Genomic DNA, 24791 nt, shown 5'->3' with positions numbered 1-24791 from the left:
AGTTTACCTAATAAGAAAAAAATTGCTTCATGTCTTCTAATGGTCATTTCATTAACGGTTCAATGAAATGTTTGTTACAATGGATTAATTGAATGATTCATTTATACCTTTCTAAAACTAGATAAGTCAATTATAATCTTATTAATAATTAAGTGATCTATAATATAATTTACCCAATTAGATCAATAATCCATCATTTAATCTTTCAAAATAAAAATTATAAAATTCCAATCCCTCACATCCATGAATTGATCATCATATCATTAAATCAAATATATATTTCCACTAATTAATCCTTATATTTTTCCCCAAATTATGTTTTGATTATATAATCCGATTAAACCGAATCCACGTCCAGTTTGACTTTTTATTCATTGGTTATAGCCCAATTCGGGACTAGATCCAAGTAGTATTATACTGAGAACCAGGAGATATGATATGAAAAAGACCAAACAACCCTTGGAACACCCTGCATCTCCCTTGTATAAATAAAGCTCCAATTCACCTGGAGGAAACACACCTCTCAGGCTCTTTCTCCGTCGCTTCATCGTCGGATCCTCTCATATCGCACTCGCCTCCGCCGTTAGATTCAATCCCCATATCTCTTTTCAAAAACAAATTCTTTTTTTAACTTGCCATCTTGATTTTTGCAGGGGTTTTAACGAACTATCAAACAAAAAGAGATGAGGGAGATCCTTCACGTACAAGGCGGGCAATGCGGGAACCAGATTGGATCCAAGTTCTGGGAAGTGGTTTGCGATGAGCACGGCATGGATCCCACCGGTCGTTACACGGGAAACTCCGATCTCCAATTGGAGCGCGTCAATGTTTATTACAACGAGGCTTCCACCGGAAGGTATGTCCCGCGTGCCGTGCTCATGGATCTTGAACCGGGAACCATGGATAGTGTCAGAACCGGGCCTTATGGACAGATCTTTAGGCCCGATAATTTCGTGTTCGGTCAATCGGGAGCTGGTAATAATTGGGCTAAGGGGCATTACACCGAAGGAGCTGAGCTTATTGATGCTGTTCTTGATGTTGTCAGAAAGGAAGCAGAGAATTGTGACTGTCTCCAAGGTATAGTTGTTCTTGATGTTGATGCTTTAAAGTTTCTCAGTTATTCGTTTGATTATATAAAAAAATAGAAATTGGATCAGTATGGTTAGCAAACTCAAATTCATTTATTGAGGATTCTAAGTATATTTGGCAATGGATAATGTAATAATGCATACGAAAATGGCCTGGTAGATATGAAAATTTTAAACGCAGAAGTTTCTTTTCGTTTTAGTAATTACGTTGGTTGTTTACTGTTTCTTTCATTTTTGGCTTTTGGGTTCTTTTATATACGAATTTATTTGTTTGTCCAAATAGGTTTTCAAGTTTGCCACTCTCTGGGAGGTGGAACTGGTTCCGGTATGGGGACCCTGCTGATCTCAAAGATCAGAGAAGAATACCCTGATCGAATGATGCTCACTTTCTCTGTCTTTCCGTCACCAAAGGTTTCGGATACGGTGGTTGAGCCATATAATGCTACTCTTTCTGTTCATCAGCTCGTCGAAAACGCGGATGAGTGCATGGTGTTGGACAATGAGGCATTGTATGATATCTGTTTCAGGACCCTCAAGCTAACGACCCCTAGCTGTAAGTTCCTATTATCTGACTTGATCTTAGTATATAAGCTTTTATGTGTTGGATTAACTTTTTGGAAGGTGTTTCAGTTGAATTGATTTTAGTCTCTGCCTAAAGTTTTCTCCTTGTCATGGTTCTATGTTTGGTTTCTTTCCAAAAGATTATCCAATCATTCATCTTACTGGAATTGGTGATATTAGAGGGAACATGATGATTATTTGGGCCTAATATTTGAAGCATATTAGTATATATTCTTTCTCCGATTTTCAGTTATCTTGCATTTATCATGCACAAAGACGGGGGATGCATGGCATTCATAGTCTTTTGATATGCTAATCTGGACAGTAGTTTAGGCCTCTCCCATTCTACATTGCCTGCCACAAGGTTATTGCTGAAGTAACCTTTTATTGTTGGTTGTAACAGTTGGTGATTTGAACCATCTGATCTCTGCAACCATGAGTGGTGTCACATGCTGCCTTAGGTTCCCTGGCCAGCTCAATTCCGACCTCCGGAAACTAGCTGTGAACCTCATTCCTTTCCCTCGGCTCCACTTCTTTATGGTTGGGTTTGCTCCGCTCACCTCAAGGGGATCTCAGCAGTATTGCGCGCTAACAGTCCCGGAGCTCACTCAACAGATGTGGGATGCGAAGAACATGATGTGTGCTGCGGACCCAAGACACGGTCGATACCTCACGGCCTCAGCCATGTTCAGGGGCAGGATGAGCACCAAAGAGGTGGACGAGCAAATGAATAATGTTCAAAACAAGAACTCGTCGTACTTTGTCGAGTGGATTCCGAACAATGTCAAGTCCAGTGTGTGTGATATTCCGCCCCAGGGGCTGTCCATGGCATCTACCTTCGTCGGCAACTCAACCTCCATCCAGGAGATGTTCAGACGAGTGAGCGAGCAGTTCACCGCTATGTTCAGGAGGAAGGCTTTCTTGCACTGGTACACCGGTGAAGGAATGGATGAAATGGAGTTCACCGAGGCCGAAAGCAACATGAATGACCTTGTATCTGAATATCAACAATACCAGGATGCGACAGGTGACGAGGAACTTGAATACGAGGATGAAGACGATGAAGGCTACGAGATGTGAGAGATCTAAAAGGTTGTATGCCACTTTAATATGAGAAAAATGCTTGTCTGTATTTTGCTCTTCATGTTGGCATTCCAACCTTGTTATATTCGTTTTGAATAATGAAGATTGGTTTGGTAGTATTGACTATATCTCTTTGTTTCTTGGTATCGGTTAAAGTAGGTGCTATTCATTTTACTTTTGTTTTCGGTTGATAATATAACATATTTCATCTTTATGTAAAAGATAATGAACACATTGTAATAAGTATGAGTGAGGTTTCGATCGAGTCGAGCTAAAAAATTTCGAGTTATTTGAATTGACGAGTCATATTTTACAACTCGAAGTTGACTTGAATTTTTTTTTAGTCGAGTTAGGTTTATAAAATTCGAGTCGAGTTTTCAAATTTATGTTTAAATTTAATTGTAAATATTTATAATATTAAGTTATTATTTGATTCTAATTTAAATGATTTTTTATAACCATATAAAATACATATATTTTTTTCCATATTTTTTCAGATGTGATATACATATATCATACAATTTGATATACTCGGCTCAAACTTAAAAATTAATCCACTAATTACTAAAAATTTCGATTTATTCGAGTTATTGTTCAAGTTGTATTTTACAATTAGGTACGAACTTGAAATTTTACGAGTCGAATCGAATTTATGAAATTATAGCTCGAAGTCAATTCAAGTTGAATTTTCTCGAGTCGAGTCAAGTTTTACTCACACCTAGTAGTAAGTACTTCAAAAACACTAGGGTTTATATCACAAATAAATATTTAAAAGAATATAATATCTAAAATATATTTTTAATCAATATGAGTATCTAAAATTATCATTTTAGTCGAAATAAGTATTTAGAATATTTTTTTGGATTAAAACAAGTACCTAAAATATACTATTTTTTCGTTCAAGTAGTCAAAGTATTTTTTTGATTAATGTCTTGTGTTAAATTTTTAGGATTTAAATAAAAAAAAGTCAAATATTTTATGTACATATTTTGATTAAAATTATTAGGTAACTATTTTGATTAAAATGAAAATTATATGTATTTATTTTGATTAGAAAATATTTTAGATATATTTTGATTAAATATTTTAGAATTTAAATGTAAACAATAGTAATTTTTAAGTACTTATTTGTGATATAAGTCAAATAATTAATTAACTGATTAATGTAATTTCGATTCAATTAACTAAATTAAAACTTCCTAAATTCCAAATGCCTTTGATTTTTTTTCAAACAAATTAAAAGGACAGGCATAAGAATGATTTTCTTCCAAATAAATTGAACAAAGTTACAATCATTTACTATGAAGTTAATGTTGAGTGAAAAAGGTTCAATTACTTTGAGAGAATAAAAAATATTTTTTTTAAATTGATGCTTATTAAAGCGGTCCTTCAGTCCCTTCCAACCTACCAAATGAGTTTGTATGCTCTTCCTGCTTTTCTTTGTCGTGAATTGAATTCAGTCATTGCACAGTTTTGGTGGCGTTCGGATGCTTCTACACGAGTTATCCATTGGCTTGGTATGTCGGAGCGCTTACCAAAATCAATTGGAGGCTTGGGTATACGAGATTTGGAAGTTTTAAACCAAGCATTCTTGTGTAAACAAGGGTGGAGTTTAATTCATGAATCCAATTCCTTGGTTGCTTGGGTTCTTAAAGCAAAGTATTTTCTGCATGGTTCCTTTCTAACTGCTGAGTTAGGGTCGCAACCAACTTTTTGCTGGCGAAGCATTTGGTCTGTTCGGGGTGTGGTAAAAGAAGGTCTGCGGGCACAGGTAGGCGACAGAACAACCATTCCGGTTTACTCTTACTGGGTACCTCAGTGTACACCAGCGGAGTTACTTCATTCTTGTGTGGCCCCTAACTGCTTGACCTGGGTATCTGACCTGATCTATCCTTCTTTGGGAACTTGGCGGACTAATGTTGTTGAGACTCTTTTTCAGGCGCCCGTGGCTCGGGCCATCTTATCGATTCCATTGCATGTGGATTGACGACCGGATCGTCTAGTTTGGAGGTTGAAGCATCATGGTCGTTTCACTGTACGGCGTGCGTACAACTTCCTCCTCGACTTCGACTCACTCTGACCGAGTACAGAGGCCACGGATATGGGATTTTACAAAAAGCTTTGGTCCTAACCCCTTCCTGAGAAGGTTCGGATTTTTATTTGGAGGGCGTCCCGTAATCTTCTTCCATGTCTGGTCAACCTATATCAGAAGCATATGGTCATCGACCCTATTTGCTTTCGATGGGGGTTGAACAAGAAACAGTTTTGCATGCTCTTCTTGATTGCCACCGGTTGCATTTGACGTGGAGTCTATTTGGTTGGGCTCAGTTTACTCAGGATTATGTTTTGGATTTCCGGGATTGGATGTTATCAGAGCTGCCTCATCTCTCCATGTCTGACACAAATAGGCTTTTCTTGCTTCGGTGGTCTATCTGGGGGGCTCGGAACTGTCAATTATATCAGGGCCACATTTCTTCCGATGTGGAGATTCATGGGTTTGTGAATAACTATCTTCTAGCTCTCTTCAGCGTTGCTCCAGCCGAATGTTTTTGTTGCACCCATTGTTAGGGTTTGGTCTCTTTCCCCGACTGGTTTCATCAAGGCCAATGTGGATGGTTCTTTTGACTGAAGATCGGGATTGGGCGGAATTGGCTGTGTGTTTCGCAACTCAGATTGTAATTTTTTGGCGGGCAGCTCAAGAGGGATCCCACACAGGGATTTAAATAACGTTCGCGGTCGCGTTTTCGATCGAGTCGCTTTTATTACGGTTACAGATATAATAGATATCATCGCGGTCACTGTGGATGTCGCAGTTGTGAATTTTTTTAAAAAAAATTCATACAATTTACCCTAAAACATAATAATAATTATAATTATAATATTAAGTAGTGACTAAAATAGTAGCAATCTAAAAGTTTAATGAGTAAATTTAAAAATTTTAAAGTTCACTGAGAAAATAGGAGAGAATAGAAAGTTAAGTGATGAATTATGTAGTTTATCATAATTAAAAAGAATAGAAAGTTAAGAAACCCGAACCACCGTTCAGTCATGTGCCTTCTCTAGCTATCTCTTACCTCCTTCTCTTGCCATCTCATACCTCCTTTTCCCACTACTTCATCCCACCATATTTTTTTCCTTCCCCCAAACAAATGGATCAAATGGGTTTCACTAGATCGTTATATTAAACCAAAATTCTCTTTTATTCTATGATTTTTTCAATCCACGTAAAATGGAGGAAGCAACCACTCCAGTGTAGTGGTTTTATACTTTCATTTTTCTCCGATTTTTGACTCCTCGTCTCCTACCCTATTTCCTCTTTGACCTCCACTCTTTAATCGTTTATTTTCTCACGGGCCACGTCTGAAGTTTGGTCGATTGAGCACATCTCTTTCTCTTTGGCCTCCCTGCTTCTGCTTGTTCTTTTTTTTGAAGTCACGGTTGAATAACGGGGATAACATCCCATTATCGACGCTATTTACCGTTAAACGCTAAATTACGGTCACGACGGACCGCTATTAATATGAATCCGTTACCCACTGCAAAAATCATTTAAACCGATTTCGGACGGCCGCTATCGTGTTTTCAGTCCGTAATTTGAAACCCTGATATCGCATGCCATGGATGCTTTTCATGTGGAAGCCTTGGCTTGTTTGGAAGGGCTTCTCTTGGCAAAGCGATTTGGATACAGGCGTATTGTGGTTGAGGGGGATTCACTCTCTGTCATCTCCAAAGCTATTTCATCCCAGGTTGACTTCTCGTTTGGTGGATGTATTATTGATCATATACGGACTCTCGCAACGAACTTTGAGCAGTGTACGTTTCAGCATGTGGATCGGACTGGTAACATGGTAGCTGATGTGTTTGCTCGTGAAGGTTTACAGCTTGGCTCTCCTATGTGCTGGATGGGAAATCCACCTGAGTTTTCGATCTCTTTACTAGACAAAGAAAATGCTGTTTGGTTGCTTACGCCTTTTTTCTATGTTTGGTTTCGTATAGGGGCTTTATTTTGTGTGAAACTGACTTTAGCATGGGAATATGATATTATTTTTTCTTCAATAAAAATATATTTTTTAAATATTAGAAAAATAAACGTGAGAAAGGAAAATAAATCCATAAAAAAACTTAAATATATATATATATATATTAAAAAAATATGTGTCATGCGTCAATTATTAATTTGTTAATACATGTCATATTTAGGGGTGAACAAAAATTGACTTAACTCGAAAGTCGATATTTTTTAACTTGAATTGACTATTGAAAACTCGACTCGAATTAACTTCGAGTTGTAATTTCATAAACTCAATTCTAATCGAAAAAATTTTAAGTTTAAATCGAATTGTAAAATACAACTTGAATAACTCAAATAGTAACTTAAAATTTTTAGTAATTTTTAAATTAATTTTCAAGTTTTAATTCAATCTCTCAAATTTGTTTTTGATAAAATAGACCCAAAAAAATGTCCCGAATTACAAAATTACCACCTTAGGAAGTCTATTTCTATTCTCTATCAGCTTGAAGAATTGCTGCGATCTCTCTTGTGGTTCGTCGAGTTCATGTAGGCCCTCAGACTTCCAAAGTGCCATTTTCGCCAATGAATCTGCTGCTCTGTTCCCTTCTCTCTAGATATGATTTACTTCTCGAACTCATCCCTCTTTTATTAATTTTTTCAATCGTTAAGGATAATATCCCTTTGCATGTTCTCGCTTTCTTCCTTCTTCAGATAATCGATCGCCTATTTCGCATCAGATTCCAAGATGAGATTTCTCAGACCGATTTGTTTGGCGATGAGTAGACCCTGTCGAATGCCCCAAATCTCCGCCATTTCGCTGCTAGTATTTCCAATATTCAACATGAACCCACGGAGCCATATGCCGTTTTTATCTCTAATCAGACATCCTGCAGCGGCCATTCTAGATCTGGAGATGCATGCTCCATCAGTGTTTAACGTCCAGTAGCCAGAGAGGGGTTTTCTCCAATGGATCCACTTCGATTCTCTGGTAAGTTTCTGGTGTGAGTTTTCGGTTGCATGTTTAATTTCACTTGCCAAATTGTACCTCTGGTTGTAAATTTGTTTGGGATCATTGCTTGTGTTTCTGAAGACGATTGTGTTTCTATTCTTCCATAATCCCCAAAGTAAGGTTAAGAATGAAGTACCCCAGCTAATATCGTTCTGATCCAAGATCTTCGAGTTACTGTTAACTTTAATCCTCTATTTGAAGTTTCTGTTTTCGAATTGATCATCGAAGGTTGCTGCTTTTGCTTCTTTCCAAACGTCTTAGAGAGAAGAAAGTGACGAAGAATATGTTCAATAGATTCCACTGTGTCACTACAATTCTTGCAATCTAGATTTTGGGTCATGTGTTTTCTGCCCCTAATTTCATTTGTGTTTAGCCTGTTCAGCCAAACTAGCCATAGAAATACTTTTATCCTCTGTCGTTTCAAGCTTCCATAGCTAGTCTAGCTTTTGACTAGTTTGTGGTTCAATTTCTCTCTCGCTGACTTTCTTGAAGGCTGAACTAACTGAAAAGCTCCCATCCTTTGGGAGTGGCCCCAGATTATTTTGTCTTGATTTTCGTAATTATCAACAATCTGTAAGGGAATGCTTCGAATACTATTAACAGTATCTTCTGGATAATATTTTTTTGAGCTCTTTGTTGTCCCAGTTTCTGTCAGGAGTGATGAATTTATTTACTAATTCCTCTTCATCTTCGATTTGACCCACATAGTTGGTCTTCAGATCCGATTTTCCCACCCACCAATCTTTCCAAAATCTCGTTTGATTACCCGAGTAGATAATATGCTTTGACCCTCTGTTAATCACCTCCCTTGTTTTTAGGATTCCTTTCCAGGTCGATGAAGTGTTTCTGTTTGAATACTCAACACCAAAGAAAATTCTGACCGGTCCTCATTTTGCAGCCATTTTTGGACATCAGAGCAAGATTCATATATTTTGATTTCCTAATCCCTAGGCCTCCATCACTTTTGGATCTGCACACCGTTTCCTATTTCATGAGATGGTTATGGGAGTAGTTCATTCCTCCACCCCAAAGAAAATTACAGTTTAGTCTATCAAGCTTGTTTAAGATCGAATTTTGGATCATCGTTGTTTGCATGGTATAAACGGTAATGTTGCTATAACCGATTGAACTAAGGTTCTTTTACTTGCTAGGGATAGCACCTTGCTCTTTCAACCAACCATTCTTTTCATAACTTTCTCCACTAATGGATCAGAAGTCCGAGTCTTATTTATTTTAATGCCTTGTATTCGATTCATTTTCCTTTTGATTTTTGTGGTTAGATGGAAAAATCTGGTATTTCTTTCACCATTGATTAACCACTCAATTCTTAATTTTTGGAGCCATAAAAGTTCTTGTTTCATTGTGTGTTGATACTCAGAGAGAAGGCTTTTTCCAAATCTTGGAGTCTTGTCGAATTAAAATAATTTGGGGCTTTTTGAATCTCTTTTAAACGATTATGAATATTTTGTTTCTTTTCAAATATGTTTTCCACAATAGTCTCTTTCCATTTGAGAATATCTTTCACCACTTCAGTGTTGGCCTCTGCAATCAAATGATTTGTCCTTTCCCAAGCCTTGTTAAACATTATTTGAAAGTCGGGGTAGTTTAACCAAATAGCTTCAAACCTGAACGACCTTTTGGTTTTATCGAGTTGAATATTAGGCTTCATATATATCAGAATAGGATGATGATCTGAATACTATTGCACCAAATTGAATGTTGGGGGACATATCAAACATATCTACATTAAGTAACATTTTGTCGAGTCTTTCTTGGATTGAAATTTGACTATTGATCTGACGAACCCAAGTAAAATTATAGTTGGAGAAGCATGCATCTAACAACTTACAATTATCCTATCGTTCTTGAAACTTTAAAATATGGTTGATACTATTGTTTTTTCATCCTTTTTTCTCTTCCAAAGAAATGACATCGTTGAAGTCACTGATAACCATCCAAGGCATGTTAACAGAGTCTGAATAAACAAGATTTTCTCATAACTTAGATTTTTCCATAGTTGTGAGGTTGGACATACAACAACGAGGCAAGCCATCTTTTTCGATTCTATTCGAGTTCACAGGGGATCATTATAACACCCCGAAAGTCAGGTTGGTAATTTCAGGTCTTATTGTTGGGTTTCAAGTAATTTCTTAAGGCTAAATTAAATCAATTGGGTCAAAGGTTTAGGCTTGTAAGAAGCCCACAAAGTGATAAAAATGTCATTTTTTATTTGGGTTTTACAAAGGAATGACCAAGAAAAAGAATTTTACCATTGTTTGAAAATAAGGTTTAATAGTAATTAAAGATGGTGATGTAAATGGGGGGTGAAAATCAGCAGAAAATGACTTTTTTTACTCCACCTTTGTCATCACCTTCCTTTTCAATTTTGCGAACTTTATTATTCTATAGAGCTAGTCCGGTTTTAAAAAGGTAAGAAAGATAATCTTCATCCTTAGAGTTTCATATCTAGCTCAAAATGTTGAGCTTTGGCCATGGTAGCCAAAGTATGAATTTTTGAGAGGTTTTAGTTTTAGGACTTAGATGATTCTAACTTGTTCCTAAATGTTTAGAAACATTTAGGAACACTTAGAGGTCTAAAATCGAGATTTTGATCCTTTGTTTGCTTTGGTTAGTGAAAGAATGTGGTGAGTGCTCTCAAGTTAAGAGCAAGGAGAAATTGGTGTTTGGGTGACCCTTAGATCCTTCTTACATCATTTAGAGCTAAGGTAACACATGAATAACTCCCCTCTACATCATGTTGGTCAGAAAACTATTGTTTGCTTGCTTGATGAATTTACATGCTTAAAACGAGCTTTGATGGTAACATGCATGTTTGATTTTTATGTTGTGTTTAAATGGCTCATTTTGGTGTTAAATAATCCCTCAAAACTTAACAAACCTTTGGTAGCCTTAATGAGGCTGATTAGGGGCTTTGGGAAGTCATTTTCGTGCCTAAACAAAGCACCCAAGACCGTCAGTATGGGTAATGTTCATACAATACTAATATTGTTCTTCATAAAGGACGAAAATAAGGTATTTTTTTAGAATTGTTGAGTTAATTGATCGACGAAATAGCCAAGAGGGGGTGAATTGACAATAAAAATTTTGGTGGAAGCTTTTGCAGAAAATTGAAAATATTTGCACAGCGATTTAGAGTGGTTCGACTTTCTCAACCAAAGCTTACGTCCACTACCTTAGCTATCCACACTAAGGATTTTCCAACAAATTCACTAATTTGTTCTTTCTTTTGAGTACAAAGAGTAACCTTACAACTCCCTCAAGAATTATATCTCAAATTCTTGAGAACACTCTCTCCCAAAGAGAAATACACAAATTTGCAAACTTACAGAAAAACCTCACAAGGTAAGATGTTTGTGCAATTCTAAAATAAAGAAATAACACTAAAAAATGAATACAATTGAGCACAATAAGTTTTATTGAAAGCAAAAATGAGCATTGAATGAAAATTTGGCTGGGAATGCTCAAACTTGAGGTTTGATGTTTTCTCTTTGATTCTATAGCTTCTCTTCTTAATTGTTGTTGATCAATAGCTCATAAGCTTGTTTAAATACACCTTGAATCACTTCTGAACGTTGGGGATCATTGGTGAAGTCAATAGAGTTGTTAATGTGTGAAAACAATTAAATAAAATAGTTGGGAGCGTGTGTGCATCGATGCATAGCCAAGGTGCATCGTACACTATGTGTAAAATTCAAATATTTCGACCGTTATAAGACTTAATGCATCAGTACACTAGGGGTGCATCGATACAATAATTACATTTGATGTTTCAAAGAGCCAGGAGTGCCTCGATGCATGGTTTGTGCATTGGTACACAAAATACATTCGATGTTTCAAAATTTTCAGGAGTGCATTGATGCATAGCTTGTGCATCGGTACAAAAAATGCATTCGAAATGGGTGTGCATCGATTCATCATGGAGTGCATCGGTACATCCCTTTGGAAAATTAATTTTTGGCTCGATTTTGGTTTGAAATACTTCGTAAAAAAATTTCAAAAAATATATTAAGTTTAAAACACAATTATACACGTTAGTAAGGATTGAAATTGATCTTTGAAAAACTTGGAGTAATATTTTGATATTCGAATAATTAAATCGAATATTCTTTAAAAATGATTTATAAAATCTTAAAATTCAATAACACTTAATTTGTTATATCGAAACTTAAAAGTGTTTTCAACAAACTCCCCCTTTTTGATATAACAAAACATTTGAGTAATTTTAAGATTTTCTTGGAAAATCATTTTTGAAATTAATTTTTGAAATTACAAATTACTCCCCCTACTATATTCTCCCCTTTTTGCTAAATAAAAAAGACTCTAAAACGTTTTTAAACAAGGTTTTTTTTTTTGAAAACTTAGCCAATGGACATTTAGAAATTTAAAACTTAAGCTGCTAAGATCACAAGTAAGAGAAAGGTTAACCATTAGTTCCATAATTCAATATTTATAAACAATGTGTAATGGTAAATTGGTCATATGTATAATAATGCAAAAACGTAATAAACATTAAGCTAAAATTAAAAATTCAATCAAACCAAATATATAAATATAAGTTCAAACATCCAAACATCCATAACAAATTTAAACATGCAAAATAAAAATATCCAAAAACATCAATCCACAATCATCCAAAATATTTTAACAATAGGCACTAAATCTAAGAAAACTAAAGCAAGATAGGTCTAGTCATCCAAAGGAGGATCTGGAGGAGGAGGATAACGTGCTCGCATCTCGAGTATGAGCGCAGCTAAACGTTCGTTCATCTCCCGTTGTTGTGCCCCAAAGCAATTAAATGAGACTCTATGGATGCAAACCTTAGATCAAATGACTCCAAAAACGATCGAAAATATGGAGGCATTTGATCCTCTTGCTGTGTTGGCTCGTCCGCGGGTGCTTCATCGTCAATATCGTCAATATCTTGCATAAGTTACTGAAGCTCTTGATCATCATCCGCTGTCGATGCCGGAGGAGGTAGAGCTCATGAAGAGCTAGCTTCCGGTGATTTCTCAGAGGTTCGAACCCATTGGTCACCTTCCTTTTTCCATCTCGATTTCTTTAAGGATGTGAGATTTATATGGTTCTGAATAGGGATGAGAATATCAACCGAAACCTTAAGCCCGAGTTTGATAAATATGTTACTGAGGAGACAACTGTAAACTAAAATTTCTACATTTTTGGATGGGACAACGTTTACGGTATCTACTAGCTCACCAAAAATAATATGTGGCAAATTTATTTTCTTGTTATGTTGGATACAATGTATCCACCATAAATCTATGACCCTAAGAGAGGAGTACCTACCTCCGGATGGTCTAAACCACCAAGAGATCATTAAATGAAGGAATCGCCTGTGATGAGTTCGTAAGGTACTTACACTACCCTTAGATTGATAGGGTGTAGCCACAATGTCTCTTTCATTATCTATACCATCATTGTCTAAACCAAAGGCATTAGCTATTGTGTCCGAATTGATATAAATAACTTCACCTAAGAGATAGGATCGAATTCCTATGGTTTCGGTTCGACGCTCGTTTTGGACACAGATCGCATTGGAGTAGAAAATACAGACTAATTGGTGATAAACAATGGGCTTAATTTGACACACTTTATCAAACTTCCAAGAACGGAGGATAGAAAGATATTCGAAGTTCATATCCACCATTACTTGAATGGAGGGGGTATGTTCTTCCCGGATTTTGTATGATTGGAAAGAATTAACGAACCTATGATATAATTCATCTCGACGACGACCGGGTTAGTTGAAGCAAGAATTAAGAATGGTTAATTCGGGTTCGTTTGGATTTGAATTTTATGGTGGAGGAGGAATGAGAGGTCAGATTTTACTCGAACGACTCGATGACGACCTAGGGCCTTTAGGATTAGACATGGTTTAAAGAATCAGAATGGGTAAGGTAACCAGAAAATTTGAAACAAATGTATGCAATTCAATCAATCCTAAAACTCAATATGAGTCGGCAATAGTCAAGGTTCTCTAAACTGAATCCTAATGGGCAAAGTTTTGAAAACTATTTGGAAAATAATGTTTGAAAATCATAATACGTATAGTTTTCATGAAAACAACATAATTGAATCAAAAACATCAATTAAGACAATAATTTTCGAATTTTTTATTTCGAAATTTTTGAATTTTTTTGAAAAATCTTGTGTTTTTGATGAAATTAATTTTAAAATCTAGTTTCTAATAATTATACAATCAATGTCTGATATATATTTCAACCTAGAACTAATCAAAACTAGTCCTAAGTTCAAAAATCAATAAAACAGGGGTTTTAGAAAATATTACCTTGAAATTTCGAATTGAGTGGAATGTAGTGATGTTTTGCACGATTTAATGATTGTTAGCAGGTTTAGGAGATGAAAGCTTGTTGAATTCCGACTTAAAACATTAGATTTTTGCGATTTTTTAGAGTAGGGTGAGAGAGAGGGGCGACAGCTGAGTGTATTTTAGTTTAGGGTTTTAAAAGAATAAAGAAATTAGACATTTAAACCCAAAAACCCGACGAATGTATCATGCACAACAGAGTGCATCGATACACATTCAAGCAATGCATCGGTGTACCTTCATGGTGTATTGATGCATATTCAAGAGATACATCGGTACACTCTCTGGTGTATCGATGCATGAAGCACAAAAATATCAAAAATCCATTTTAAACACTTAAAATGCTAAATTAATTAGCTCTAGTTGTATTAGCAACTCATATCACGAAAATTAACAATGTTCAAACAATCAAATCTATCCTTAAATATTATTTGAACATCTAATTAATTTTCACTAAGAATCATAAACTCTCCCTAACTAATATCAAAGAATGCAATCAAAAATATTATTTTTATAAGCATTTTTCATTTCTAATTAAAAGTGCTAAACTTATTTTAAACACTAAGTGAAGATAGGCCAGTTAAACCTAATTCTCTGCTAAGTGTCCAAAATCTTTCTTTGTCTAAATGTTTTGTAAAAATATCCGCTAATTGATGCAAAATATCAACATATTCTAGAACTATATCTCCTTTTGTGACATGATCTCTAATGAAATGATGTCTTATTTCAATGTGTTTAGTTCTAGAGTGTTGGATGGGATTTTTAGTGAGACAAATTGCACTAATATTATCACACTACCTACTTTAATTCAATAATCTAAAAGTTGTTGTTTCATCCATAAAACTTGTACACAACAACTACCGGCTGAAATGTATTCCGCTTCAGTGGTAGATAATGTAACACAATTTTGTTTCTTTGAAAACTATGAAATCAGCATATTTTCTAGGAATTGACAAGTACAAGAGGTGATTTTCCTATCTATTTTGCATCCTCCATAATTCGCATCAGAGAAGGCACGCAAGCTAAAGCTAGAGTCTCTAGGATACCAAAGTTTTAAATTAAGAGTGTCCTTAAGGTATCTAAAGATTCTCTTAACAGCTAGTAAATGTGATTCCTTAGGGCATGATTGAAATCTAGCACATAAGCAAACATTAAACATAATTTTCGGTCTACTTGCGGTTAGATAAAGCAAAGAGCCAATCATTGACCTATATAATTTAACATCCACAAATTTACATCCTTCATCTTTGTCAAGCTTTGTTGATGAGCTCATTGGAGTGACATGAGGTTTCCCATTTTCCAATTCAAATTTCTTGAGCATATCCTTGATGTATTTTGCTTGATTGATGAAGATGTCATCTTTTCTTTACTTGATTTGGAGTCCCAAGAAAAATGAGAGCTCCCTCATCATGCTCATCTCGAATTCACTCTATATTAGCTTAGAAAATTCTTGGCAAAGAGCATTATTAGTAGAACCAAATAATATATCATCAACATAAATTTGTACTAATAATAAATCTTTACCTTTATGCTTTAAAAACAATGTAATGTCAACCTTCCCTTTTGAAAAACATTTTCAATTAAAAAATTTAGCAATCTTTCATACCAAGGTCTAGGAGTTTGTTTTAAACCATAAAGTACTTTTGTCAATTTAAAAACATGATATGGAAATTTTGAATCTTCAAAACCAGGAGGTTGTTCCACATACACTTCTTCTTTTATAAAATCATTTAAAAATGCATTTTTAACATCCATTTGATATAATTTAAATTCATTGAAACATGCAAATGCTAATAACATTCTAATTGCTTCCATCATAACTACGGGAGTGTATGTTTCATCATAGTCTATGCCCTCTTCTTGAGTATAGCCTTGAGCAATAAGTCTAGCCTTGTTTCTCACTATATTACCACTTTCATCATGCCTATTCCTAAATATCCATCTAATACCTATAGTAGATTTATTACTAGGCCTTTCAACTAATGTATATATTTGACTTCTCTCAAATTGATATAACTCTTCTTGTATAGCTATAATCCAATGTTTATCATTTAATGTTTCTTTAATATTCTTAGGCTCTATGCATGAGATAAATGCAACATAATTACATATATTTCTAAGAGAATATCGAGTTGTTACCCCTTTGGATGAATTACCTATTATCTCACCATCCTTGACATAGTTGTATTCTCTTGGGTAAGAGACTTCTCTTTCTTCAATGGTTGGATTCTTGAGAACATCATGAGTTTCATCTTTCGTTTCTTCTTTTGATGATGGTTTTTTAAAGTCATGTCTAACGCCATTTGTGTTTACAATACCTACATCATCATTCACACAAGAATCCTTCCTCGAAAGGGGATTATCTTCGAAATCAAAATGTATAGACTCTTCTACAACTAAAGTTCATTTATTAAATACCCGATAAGCTTTATAATTTAAGAAATAACCCAGAAAAATTCATTCATCACTTTTAGCATCAAATTTGCCAAGATTTTCTTTACCGTTGTTTAAAACAAAAAAATTACATCTAAGAGGATTAAAATAGCTAATGTTAGGCTTTTTATTTTTGAAAAGTTCATATGGATTTTCTTTAAAATTGGTCTAATCATTACTCGATTAATAACATAACAAGCGGTATTTATGGTTTTCGCCCAAAAATATTTTGGCATATTGTTTTCACAAAGCATGGTTCTAACCATTCAGTACCATGATCACTCCTAACGCTAGTTATAGAGTAACCTTTTTCATTTTAGATTACTTTTGAAAACATAATAAATTTTTCTAATGCTTCATCTTTAGTACTTAATAATAGAACCCTAACTATATCTAGAATAATCATCTACCAATACAAAGCAATATTGTTTTTCACCCATGCTAATAGGTCTAATTGGTCCAAAAAGATCTATATGGATCAATTGTAATACTCTACTAGTTGATACATCATTAATGGACTTAAAGGAAACTCTTTGATGTTTTCCTTTAGCATAAGCATCACAGATTTTACCTTTATCAAATTTTAGCTTTGGTAACCTTCTTACTAAATCTTCTTGAATTAGTCTTTGTAGAACACTCATGCTTGTATGTACTAGTCTCCTATGCATAACCAACTATCATGCTCATTCTTAGCAACTAGGCATAAATTAGTCATATTAATAGAATCTAAATGCACCATGTAAATGTTTCATATTCTATGACCAACAAGCATAATCTGATTAAATGCAATATCAATGACTTTACAACCATTTGTTTCAAATAAGACATTGTATCTTTTATCACAAAATTGATTAATACTCAATAGATTATGCTTTAACCCATTCACATATAAAACATCTTTAATTTGTATGGAAGAGGTATAACCTATAGTATATATACCTTCAATGTGACCTTTTGAATTGTCACCAAAAGTCACCTCACCTCCATTTTTGTCGTTAATCTCGATCAATCGGCTCTTGTCTCCGATCATATGTCTTGAGCATCCACTATCAAAGTACTATGAGTTTGAATTTGTTTATCGTGCCTTGTAGCAATGCTCATTTCCCTACAAATATAGATTAATTTTTTATTTTTGGTATCTAATTTCTTTTGGGCCCATATTCATTAGTCTCCAAAATTCTAATCCCTTAGGTATCCATTTATGTAGAATATCCTTATCTTTAGTAGTAATGAGTTCTTTAGGAATCTATATACTTCTAACGATTTTTCCATTAGAGGTTCTTCATGGACCTCTATGCTTGTAGTTTTTAAAACTTTTTTTGTCAAAGTTGGATTTTGAACTTTCTCCATTTTCAAAACGTTTTGTTCCAACTTTATCAAAAGAAGTTTTAAGATCATCAATTTCTTTTTGATGATCATCGTTGACCTTTGAAAGTAAATTATGCAAATCAGAATTTTTGTTTTCAAACTCATCTAGTTTGATTTGCAAATCTTTAATTTTACTTTCAAGATCATTGTTGGTCTTAGATATGAGATTATTTTCATTTTTCAATTTTGAAATATCATTTTTGTATTTTAAAAATAATTTCTCATAATCCGAAGCCAACTCAGTATATTCCTCTAATAGCTCATCAAAAGAATAATCTTCGAAATTAAATGAGCTAGAGGTTACCTGAGAGCTTTCCCCGATGGTCATCAAGCACAAGTTTGCTACTTCTTGTTCCTCTTCATCGGAACATTCATCATTGCTCCATGTAGCCACATGAGCCTTGTGTTTTTCTTTGATTGACTCTTTTTCTTCAATTATGGGCAATCGTATTTGTCATGACCCGGCTTTTTGCATTCGTAGTAAATGATCGGGTCTTTCTTCTTCGATTCAGTTTTAAAGCCTTCATTTCGCTTGAATTTTCTTCCTCGATTGGGCTTCATCAATTTTCTGAACTATTTGGCAAATAATGTCATTTCCTCGTCATTGTTATCTTCATCCGAATCACTCTCATCTTTTGTGGATTTGAGAGCACTCTCATGTTCTTCTTTTTCTCCTTCTCCTTCTTTGTCTCGTCAATCTTCTCAAGGTCTACCTCCTTTTGAAGCATTATTTCATGAGTGATGAGAGAACCAATTAACTCTTCGAGAATTAAAGACTTTAAGTTTTTAGCCTCGATGATTGTCGTCTTCTTTTATTGCCAAGATTTTGGAAGAGAGTAAATTAACTTCCTCACAAGCTTTTCATTTTGAATGATCTCTCCATATGATTTGAGACCATTGATAATTGTTGAAAATCTATCTGTCATAGTTTGATATCTTCATCCGGTTTTATCCTGAAATTTTCTTAGCTATGAGTTAGAAGATTAATTTTAGATTCTTTTACCTCGTCTGTACCTTCATGAGTTACTTGTAGTTTATCACATATCTCCTTGGCAGTTGTACAAGATGAAACTCTCACGTATTCATCCGGTCTAAGAGCACAAAAAATAATATGGATAGCCTTTGAGTTGAGCTGAAACATTCTTATCTCTGCTTCACTCCACAATCTTGAATGAGTGGAATGAATGAAGTATTCATCTTCTATGATATTTCATGCTCTCATATCACTTGTCTGAATGAAATACCTCATTATATTCTTCCAATAAGCATAATTAGCTCAATTGAAGAAATGAGGCTTGTTGACGGGCATAGAATCAAGACCGAAGTCGGAGTTCGAAGTGGAGGCCATTGATGACTTGAATATCGATATAACTCTCCCGAATCGACTCAATAGGCAATTAAACCTTCAAATGAATGAGGCTCTAGTATCAATTGTTGAGTTAATCGATCGACGAAATAGCCAAGAGGGGGTGAATTGGCAATAAAAATTTTGGTTGAAGCTTTTGCAGAAAATTGAAAATATTTGCACATCGATTTAGAGTGGTTAGACTTTTTCAATCAAAGCCTACGTCTACTACCTTATCTATCCACATTAAAGATTTTCCAACAAATTCACTAATTTGTTCTTTCTTTTGAAGACAAAGAGTAACCTTACAACTCCCTCAAGCACTATCTCCCAAAGAGAAATACACAAATTTGCAAACTTACAGAAAAACCTCACAAGGTAAGATGTTTGTATAATTCTAGAAAAAAGAAAGAACACTAAAAAATGAATAAAATTGAGCACAATAAGTGTTCTTGAAAGAAAAAAATGAATATTGAATGAAAATTTGGCTTGAAATGCTCAAACTTGAGATTTTATACTTTATCTTTTATTCTCTAGCTTCTTTTCTTAATTGTTGTTGATCAATGGCTCCTAAACTTGTTTAAATATATATTGAATCACTTCTGAACGTTAGGTATCATTGGTGAAGTCAATAGAGTTGTTATTGTGTTAAAATAATTTAATAAAACAGTTGGGAGCGTGTGTGCATCGATGCATAGCCAAGGTGCATCGGTACACTATGTGTAAAATTCAAATATTTTGATCGTTATAAGACTTAGTGCATCGATACACTAGGGGTGCATCGGTACACTAATTGCATTCGATGTTTCAAAGAGCCAGGAGTGAATCGATGCATGGTTTGTGCATCGGTACAAAAATGCATTCGATGTTTCAAAATTTTCAAGAGTGCATCGATGCATAGCTTGTGCATCGGTACACAAAATGCATTCGAAATGGGTGCATCATGGAGTGAATCGGTACATCCCTTTGGAAAATTAATTTTTGTTTCAAAATACATTGTAAAATTGTTTCAAAAAATATTTTAAGTTTAAAACACAATTTTACACTTTAGTAAGGATTGAAATTGATCTTTGAAAAACTTGGAGTAATATTTTGATATTCGAATAATTGAATCGAATATTCTTTAAAAATGATTTATAAAATCTTAAAATTCAATAACATTTAATTTGTTATATCGAAACTTCAAAATGTTTTCAACAGAATGAGTATCGATATCTCTTCAAAGAGTATCGATACTCGGGGTTGAATATCGATACCAAAGGGGTAGTATCGATATCGATGATAATATAAGGATTCAAGAATGCCATTTTGGTATCGATACCATCGGGGAAGTATCAATACTCTATATCAAGGTATCGATACTGGGATTAAAATTGAAACATCAAAGCTAAAATTGGTACCGATACTAGGGTCAATATTGATACTTTAAGGCCAGTATCAATACTGACATGTACAGTATTGGTACTGACGTCTTGTGTAGGGTAGAAAACTTAACAAATTTGTAGGGTTTGCTGAGGGGGTTATGAAGGTATCGAAGGCTCTTAAATGAGGTTACAAGTGATAATAATAATCGAACCCTTATGAATAACAACATCAAATTATGTGACATAAAAATAGCCTTTGTTGACACTCGAGAAACAATGAGGACATCTGAGTTACTTGAGCGTGCATATGTACTATCTGATTTTGCGAGTTGGGATGTCTGAATTCTCTTACCTAGTGCCACGACACTTTTGTATTAGTGTGGATTCACTTTTGATTCAGTGTGAATGCACTTACCAGTGCTAAGGCACTTTAGTATTAGTGCTAAGGCACTTCCGTTATATAATGGTAACGATATTATGATCCTTATGATGCCATGTTCCATATCCACATATTATGATCTATGCCTATTGCATTATGTTGCATCATGACTTAACTTGTTAAGCATTCGTAGCTAATGGATACATGTAGTATAGTGGAGTCATTTATGTGGCATTGAGCTCGTAGCTCAGCGTTCTAAATTGTTTTCGTTCACAGGTTTGTAGGCACTGAGCTCGTGGCACTTGGGAGCGTGTCGCCAGATTGTCAGATTCTATATACCAGCGGTAGTAGAGTGTCTTGATTATTATAGTGAGAATGTATTATCGTAGACTCTTTTTTATTCGAGTCATAACTCGTGGATTCTTGTATTTTATAAATATTTTTAGAGTTCCCGTTAGTAAATTTTACTACTATAACCTTATTTTACTTTAATTGTGATGTATTGCATTTCAGAAAAATGAAAGTTTTTAAAAAAAATGGTTAGCCACTTCGGCGGTCCCGTGTAATGCCCAAATCCTTTAGGTTTCTTTTATTCAGATTTGGGTGTTCGTTTAGTGGTATCATAGTGTCAGGTTAAGTCGTTCCTAGGATCTACTGGTTGGAGTCAGTAAAAGGCAACGATATACATACCCCTAGAGTGTCAGTATACTTGGTTATTTGGAATGACAACAATGATTCTCTTATTTGAACTTTGTAAGATATGGTTGACGACCCAGATCACAGTCAAGAGGGTCGTGAGGAGAGTCACACCACATTCGCTAGAGATATTGGTGATGAGTTTATTTTGAATATCGATGAGATAGTTCCGGACTCGGGATCATATCGCTAGACTGTCAGATTCCAAATACCAACAACAAAGTATGTCTAGATTATTATAGTGTGCATGTATTATCATAAACCTTTTTTATATTTGAGTCATAACTCTTGGATTATTGTATTTGATAAATATTTTTGGAGCTCCCCATTTGTAAACTTTACTACTATGACCATATTTTACTTTAATTAAATTTCAAAAAATGATTTAAAAAAAAGGTTTGCCACTTCGATGGTCTCGTGTAATGCCCAAACCCTTCGTGTTTTTTTATTCGGATTTGGGTGTTACATTTAGTGATATCAAAGCATCAGGTTCAGTCGTTCTTAAGACCCACAAGTTAGAGTCAGTAAGTGTCAGGGATGTATATGCCCCTAGAGTGTCAGTATACTTGGTTATCTGGAATTACGACAATGAATCTTATTTGAATTTTTTAGGATATGACTGACGACTCGGATCACATTCAGGAGGGTCGTGAAAAGAGTTGTGCCTCATTCATTAGAGATATTGGCAATGAGTTTGTTCCGGATACCAATGAGATGGGTATCCTAGAGGATGCAGGGATTGATGAGGCCACCTTCTTTAAGGACCTTACCACTGCCCTTAGAACTATTGTGCGAGCTATTTCGAGAGCACCTGTCACACTTTCCCTACCCGCTCCACCACTTGTAGCACCTCAAGAGTCACCCGTAGAGCAATTGAGATGCTATAAGACCATGAACTTCTATGGTTTAGGAGACGATCCGATAGTCACCGATCAGTGGCTCTGTGAGACCCTCCGTACTTAGAGATATATGCATCTTATCCCTGAGGATAAGCTCAAGTATATCACCGCTCTACTAAAGGGTGATACCATCAATTGGTGGGAGACAGTTGAGCTAGCTTTAGAGTCGGAGAGGTCGACTTGGGAGTACTTCTTGGAGGAGTTTCGACAGAAATATATTAGGCAGACACATACTAATGATCTAAGAGACCAATTCATCAATATTGTATAGGGTGATCAATCGGTGATGGAGTATGGGCGCGAATTCATTTGGCTGAGTCGTTATGCGCTTAAGTTGGTGGTTGATGAGTACCACTGTTGTCGAAGGTTCAAATAGGGACTCCACATCGACATTTAGACAAAGTTAGCCGCCGATCCCCCACGAGTATATGTAAAGTTGACCCTTCAGGCCAAGGTAATTGAGAGGATTTTGCTGAGGATGACCAATTTGATGTGTCATTCGGGAGGTCAGAGTCAAAGAGCACCGGATTCTTCAAGACTATTGCAGTCTTTGGCCAAGAGGGTTAGGGACTCTTTTGGGGTAGGGAGATTCACACTGTCATTGTCTAGGAGGGCTAGAAAAAGTTTGGGACGCCACTAGTGTTTAGGGCAGCGTAGGAGACCTTTGACGTCGGCTTCGATGGCGAACACCGGAGGTTCTGGTAGAGGAGCACTACCCTTACAGTGCAAGCATTACGACAATTGGTATTTAGGAGAGTGTTACCATGTTACGAAGGCTTGCTTCGATTTTGGTCACTATAGCACTTTATCCGAGACTGACCTTAGGTAGGTAGTGCATTACCATCGACTCTCTAGAGATTAGTTCATTCAGTTTAGAGGGGCTGAGGATCGGTATATAGGGGGTGGTAGTTCAGCAACGAGGCAACTGAGTAGAGGCACAACCTGATCTATAGTCGGTTCTAAGGCTAGGGTTGCTTCGAGGCAAAACGCAGTGAGGGCCTAGGAGGACTACGAGCCAATATATGTCATCTCAGGTATTTTTAATATTTATGGCACTCCTGTTACCGCATTAATAGATTCTGGTTCTACTCATTCGTACTTGTTTCATGAGCTTGTCCAAGAGTGGGGTATTCCATTAGAAGATCTCAAGGTTAAGATGAGAGTTTCAAGTCCCTTATGACTAGATGTGCTTGTGGACAAGGTCCACCGTAGGTTCCCAGTAGAGATCCAAGGTCAAGTCTTTTCTGCTAACCTCATGGTGCTATCTCTTCGAGAGTTTGATGCGATCTTTGGAATGGATTGGTTAACTGAACATGATGTGAGGTTAATATGCAAGGCTAGGGAGCTCAAGCTTAAATGCGAGGATGGTACGAAAGTAGTGATGGCTAGTGGTGGGTTTCGAGGCACTTTTAGGATCATATCGGCCTTAGCTGCTCATAGATTGATCGATCGAGGTTACGAGGTATTTCTAGCCCATGTGATAGACACTCAAGCTCAGAGCCTGACACTCGACAATATACGTACCATGATAGGCTTCCCCGAGGTATTTCTGGAGGAGTTACCCGGATTGCCACCAGATCACGAGCTAGAGTTCAACATTGAGGTATTACCCAGTTCGGCCTCGGTGTTTATCACCCCGTACAGTATGGCATCGACCGAATTGAAAGAGCTTAAGGTGCAAATTGAAGAACTTCTGGACTGAGGGTTTTTTTTACCCAAGTATATCACCATGGGGAGCATCAGTGTTATTTGTAAAGAAGAAAGATCGATCGATGAGACTGTATATAGACTATCGTCAGTTAAATAAGTTAACGATCAAGAAATGATATCCACTCCCGAGGATAGATGATTTGCTCTATCAGTTTAGAGGAACCAGAGTGCTATTTAAGATAGATTTGAGGTTGGGATACTATTAGCAGAAAGTTAAGGATGATGATGTGGCCAAGATGGTGTTTAGAACTAGATATGGTCACTATGAGTTTCTAGGGATGCCATTTGGACTTACCAATGCACTCGCCGCCTTTATGGACTTGATGAATCAAGTGTTTCACCCTTATTTGGATCAATTTATCGTGGTGTTCAACGACGATATTCTAGTGTACTTTAGGTCATAGGAGGATCACAACTGCCATCTCCAAATTGTGCTCCAAACACTCAAAGAACGACAATTGTATGCAAAGTTCAACA

The 24791-nt window shown here is 35.7% G+C and overlaps 2 protein-coding genes and 1 long non-coding RNA gene across 3 annotated transcripts; all 3 read left to right on the top strand.

The window, feature by feature from the left end:
- The first annotated feature begins 493 nt into the window (after nt 1-493).
- Nucleotides 494-2855, top strand: LOC120184407 (tubulin beta-5 chain-like). Its single transcript, XM_039188885.1, has 4 exons — nt 494-582; nt 654-1077; nt 1372-1641; nt 2053-2855. Exons 2-4 carry the CDS (start codon nt 684-686, stop codon nt 2727-2729), a joined length of 1341 nt encoding a protein of 446 aa, XP_039044816.1. The 5' UTR covers nt 494-582; nt 654-683; the 3' UTR covers nt 2730-2855.
- Nucleotides 2856-4143: 1288 nt separating this feature from the next.
- Nucleotides 4144-4719, top strand: LOC120184383 (uncharacterized mitochondrial protein AtMg00310-like). The gene has a single exon (XM_039188869.1). It carries the CDS (start codon nt 4144-4146, stop codon nt 4717-4719), a length of 576 nt encoding a protein of 191 aa, XP_039044800.1.
- A 2551-nt stretch (nt 4720-7270) lies between these two features.
- On the top strand, nt 7271-21479 carry LOC120184418. Its single transcript, XR_005522014.1, has 2 exons — nt 7271-7732; nt 21286-21479. It is a non-coding gene; the product is annotated as an uncharacterized LOC120184418 (long non-coding RNA).
- Nucleotides 21480-24791: the final 3312 nt, after the last annotated feature.

Source organism: Hibiscus syriacus, unplaced genomic scaffold (assembly GCF_006381635.1).
Source record: "Hibiscus syriacus cultivar Baekdansim isolate YM2019G1 unplaced genomic scaffold, ASM638163v2 tig00112888_pilon, whole genome shotgun sequence".
Taxonomy (NCBI): Eukaryota; Viridiplantae; Streptophyta; class Magnoliopsida; order Malvales; family Malvaceae; genus Hibiscus; species Hibiscus syriacus.
This window is presented reverse-complemented; position numbering and strand designations above follow the sequence as displayed.

Coding starts and splice junctions, on each gene's coding strand:
- LOC120184383 (XM_039188869.1), top strand. CDS start 4,144: ATGAGTTTGTATGCTCTTCCTGCTTTTCTTTGTCGTGAATTGAATTCA.
- LOC120184407 (XM_039188885.1), top strand. CDS start 684: ATGAGGGAGATCCTTCACGTACAAGGCGGGCAATGCGGGAACCAGATT. Junction 1,078..1,371: donor GAATTGTGACTGTCTCCAAG/GTATAGTTGTTC, acceptor TTGTCCAAATAG/GTTTTCAAGTTTGCCACTCT. Junction 1,642..2,052: donor CAAGCTAACGACCCCTAGCT/GTAAGTTCCTAT, acceptor TGGTTGTAACAG/TTGGTGATTTGAACCATCTG.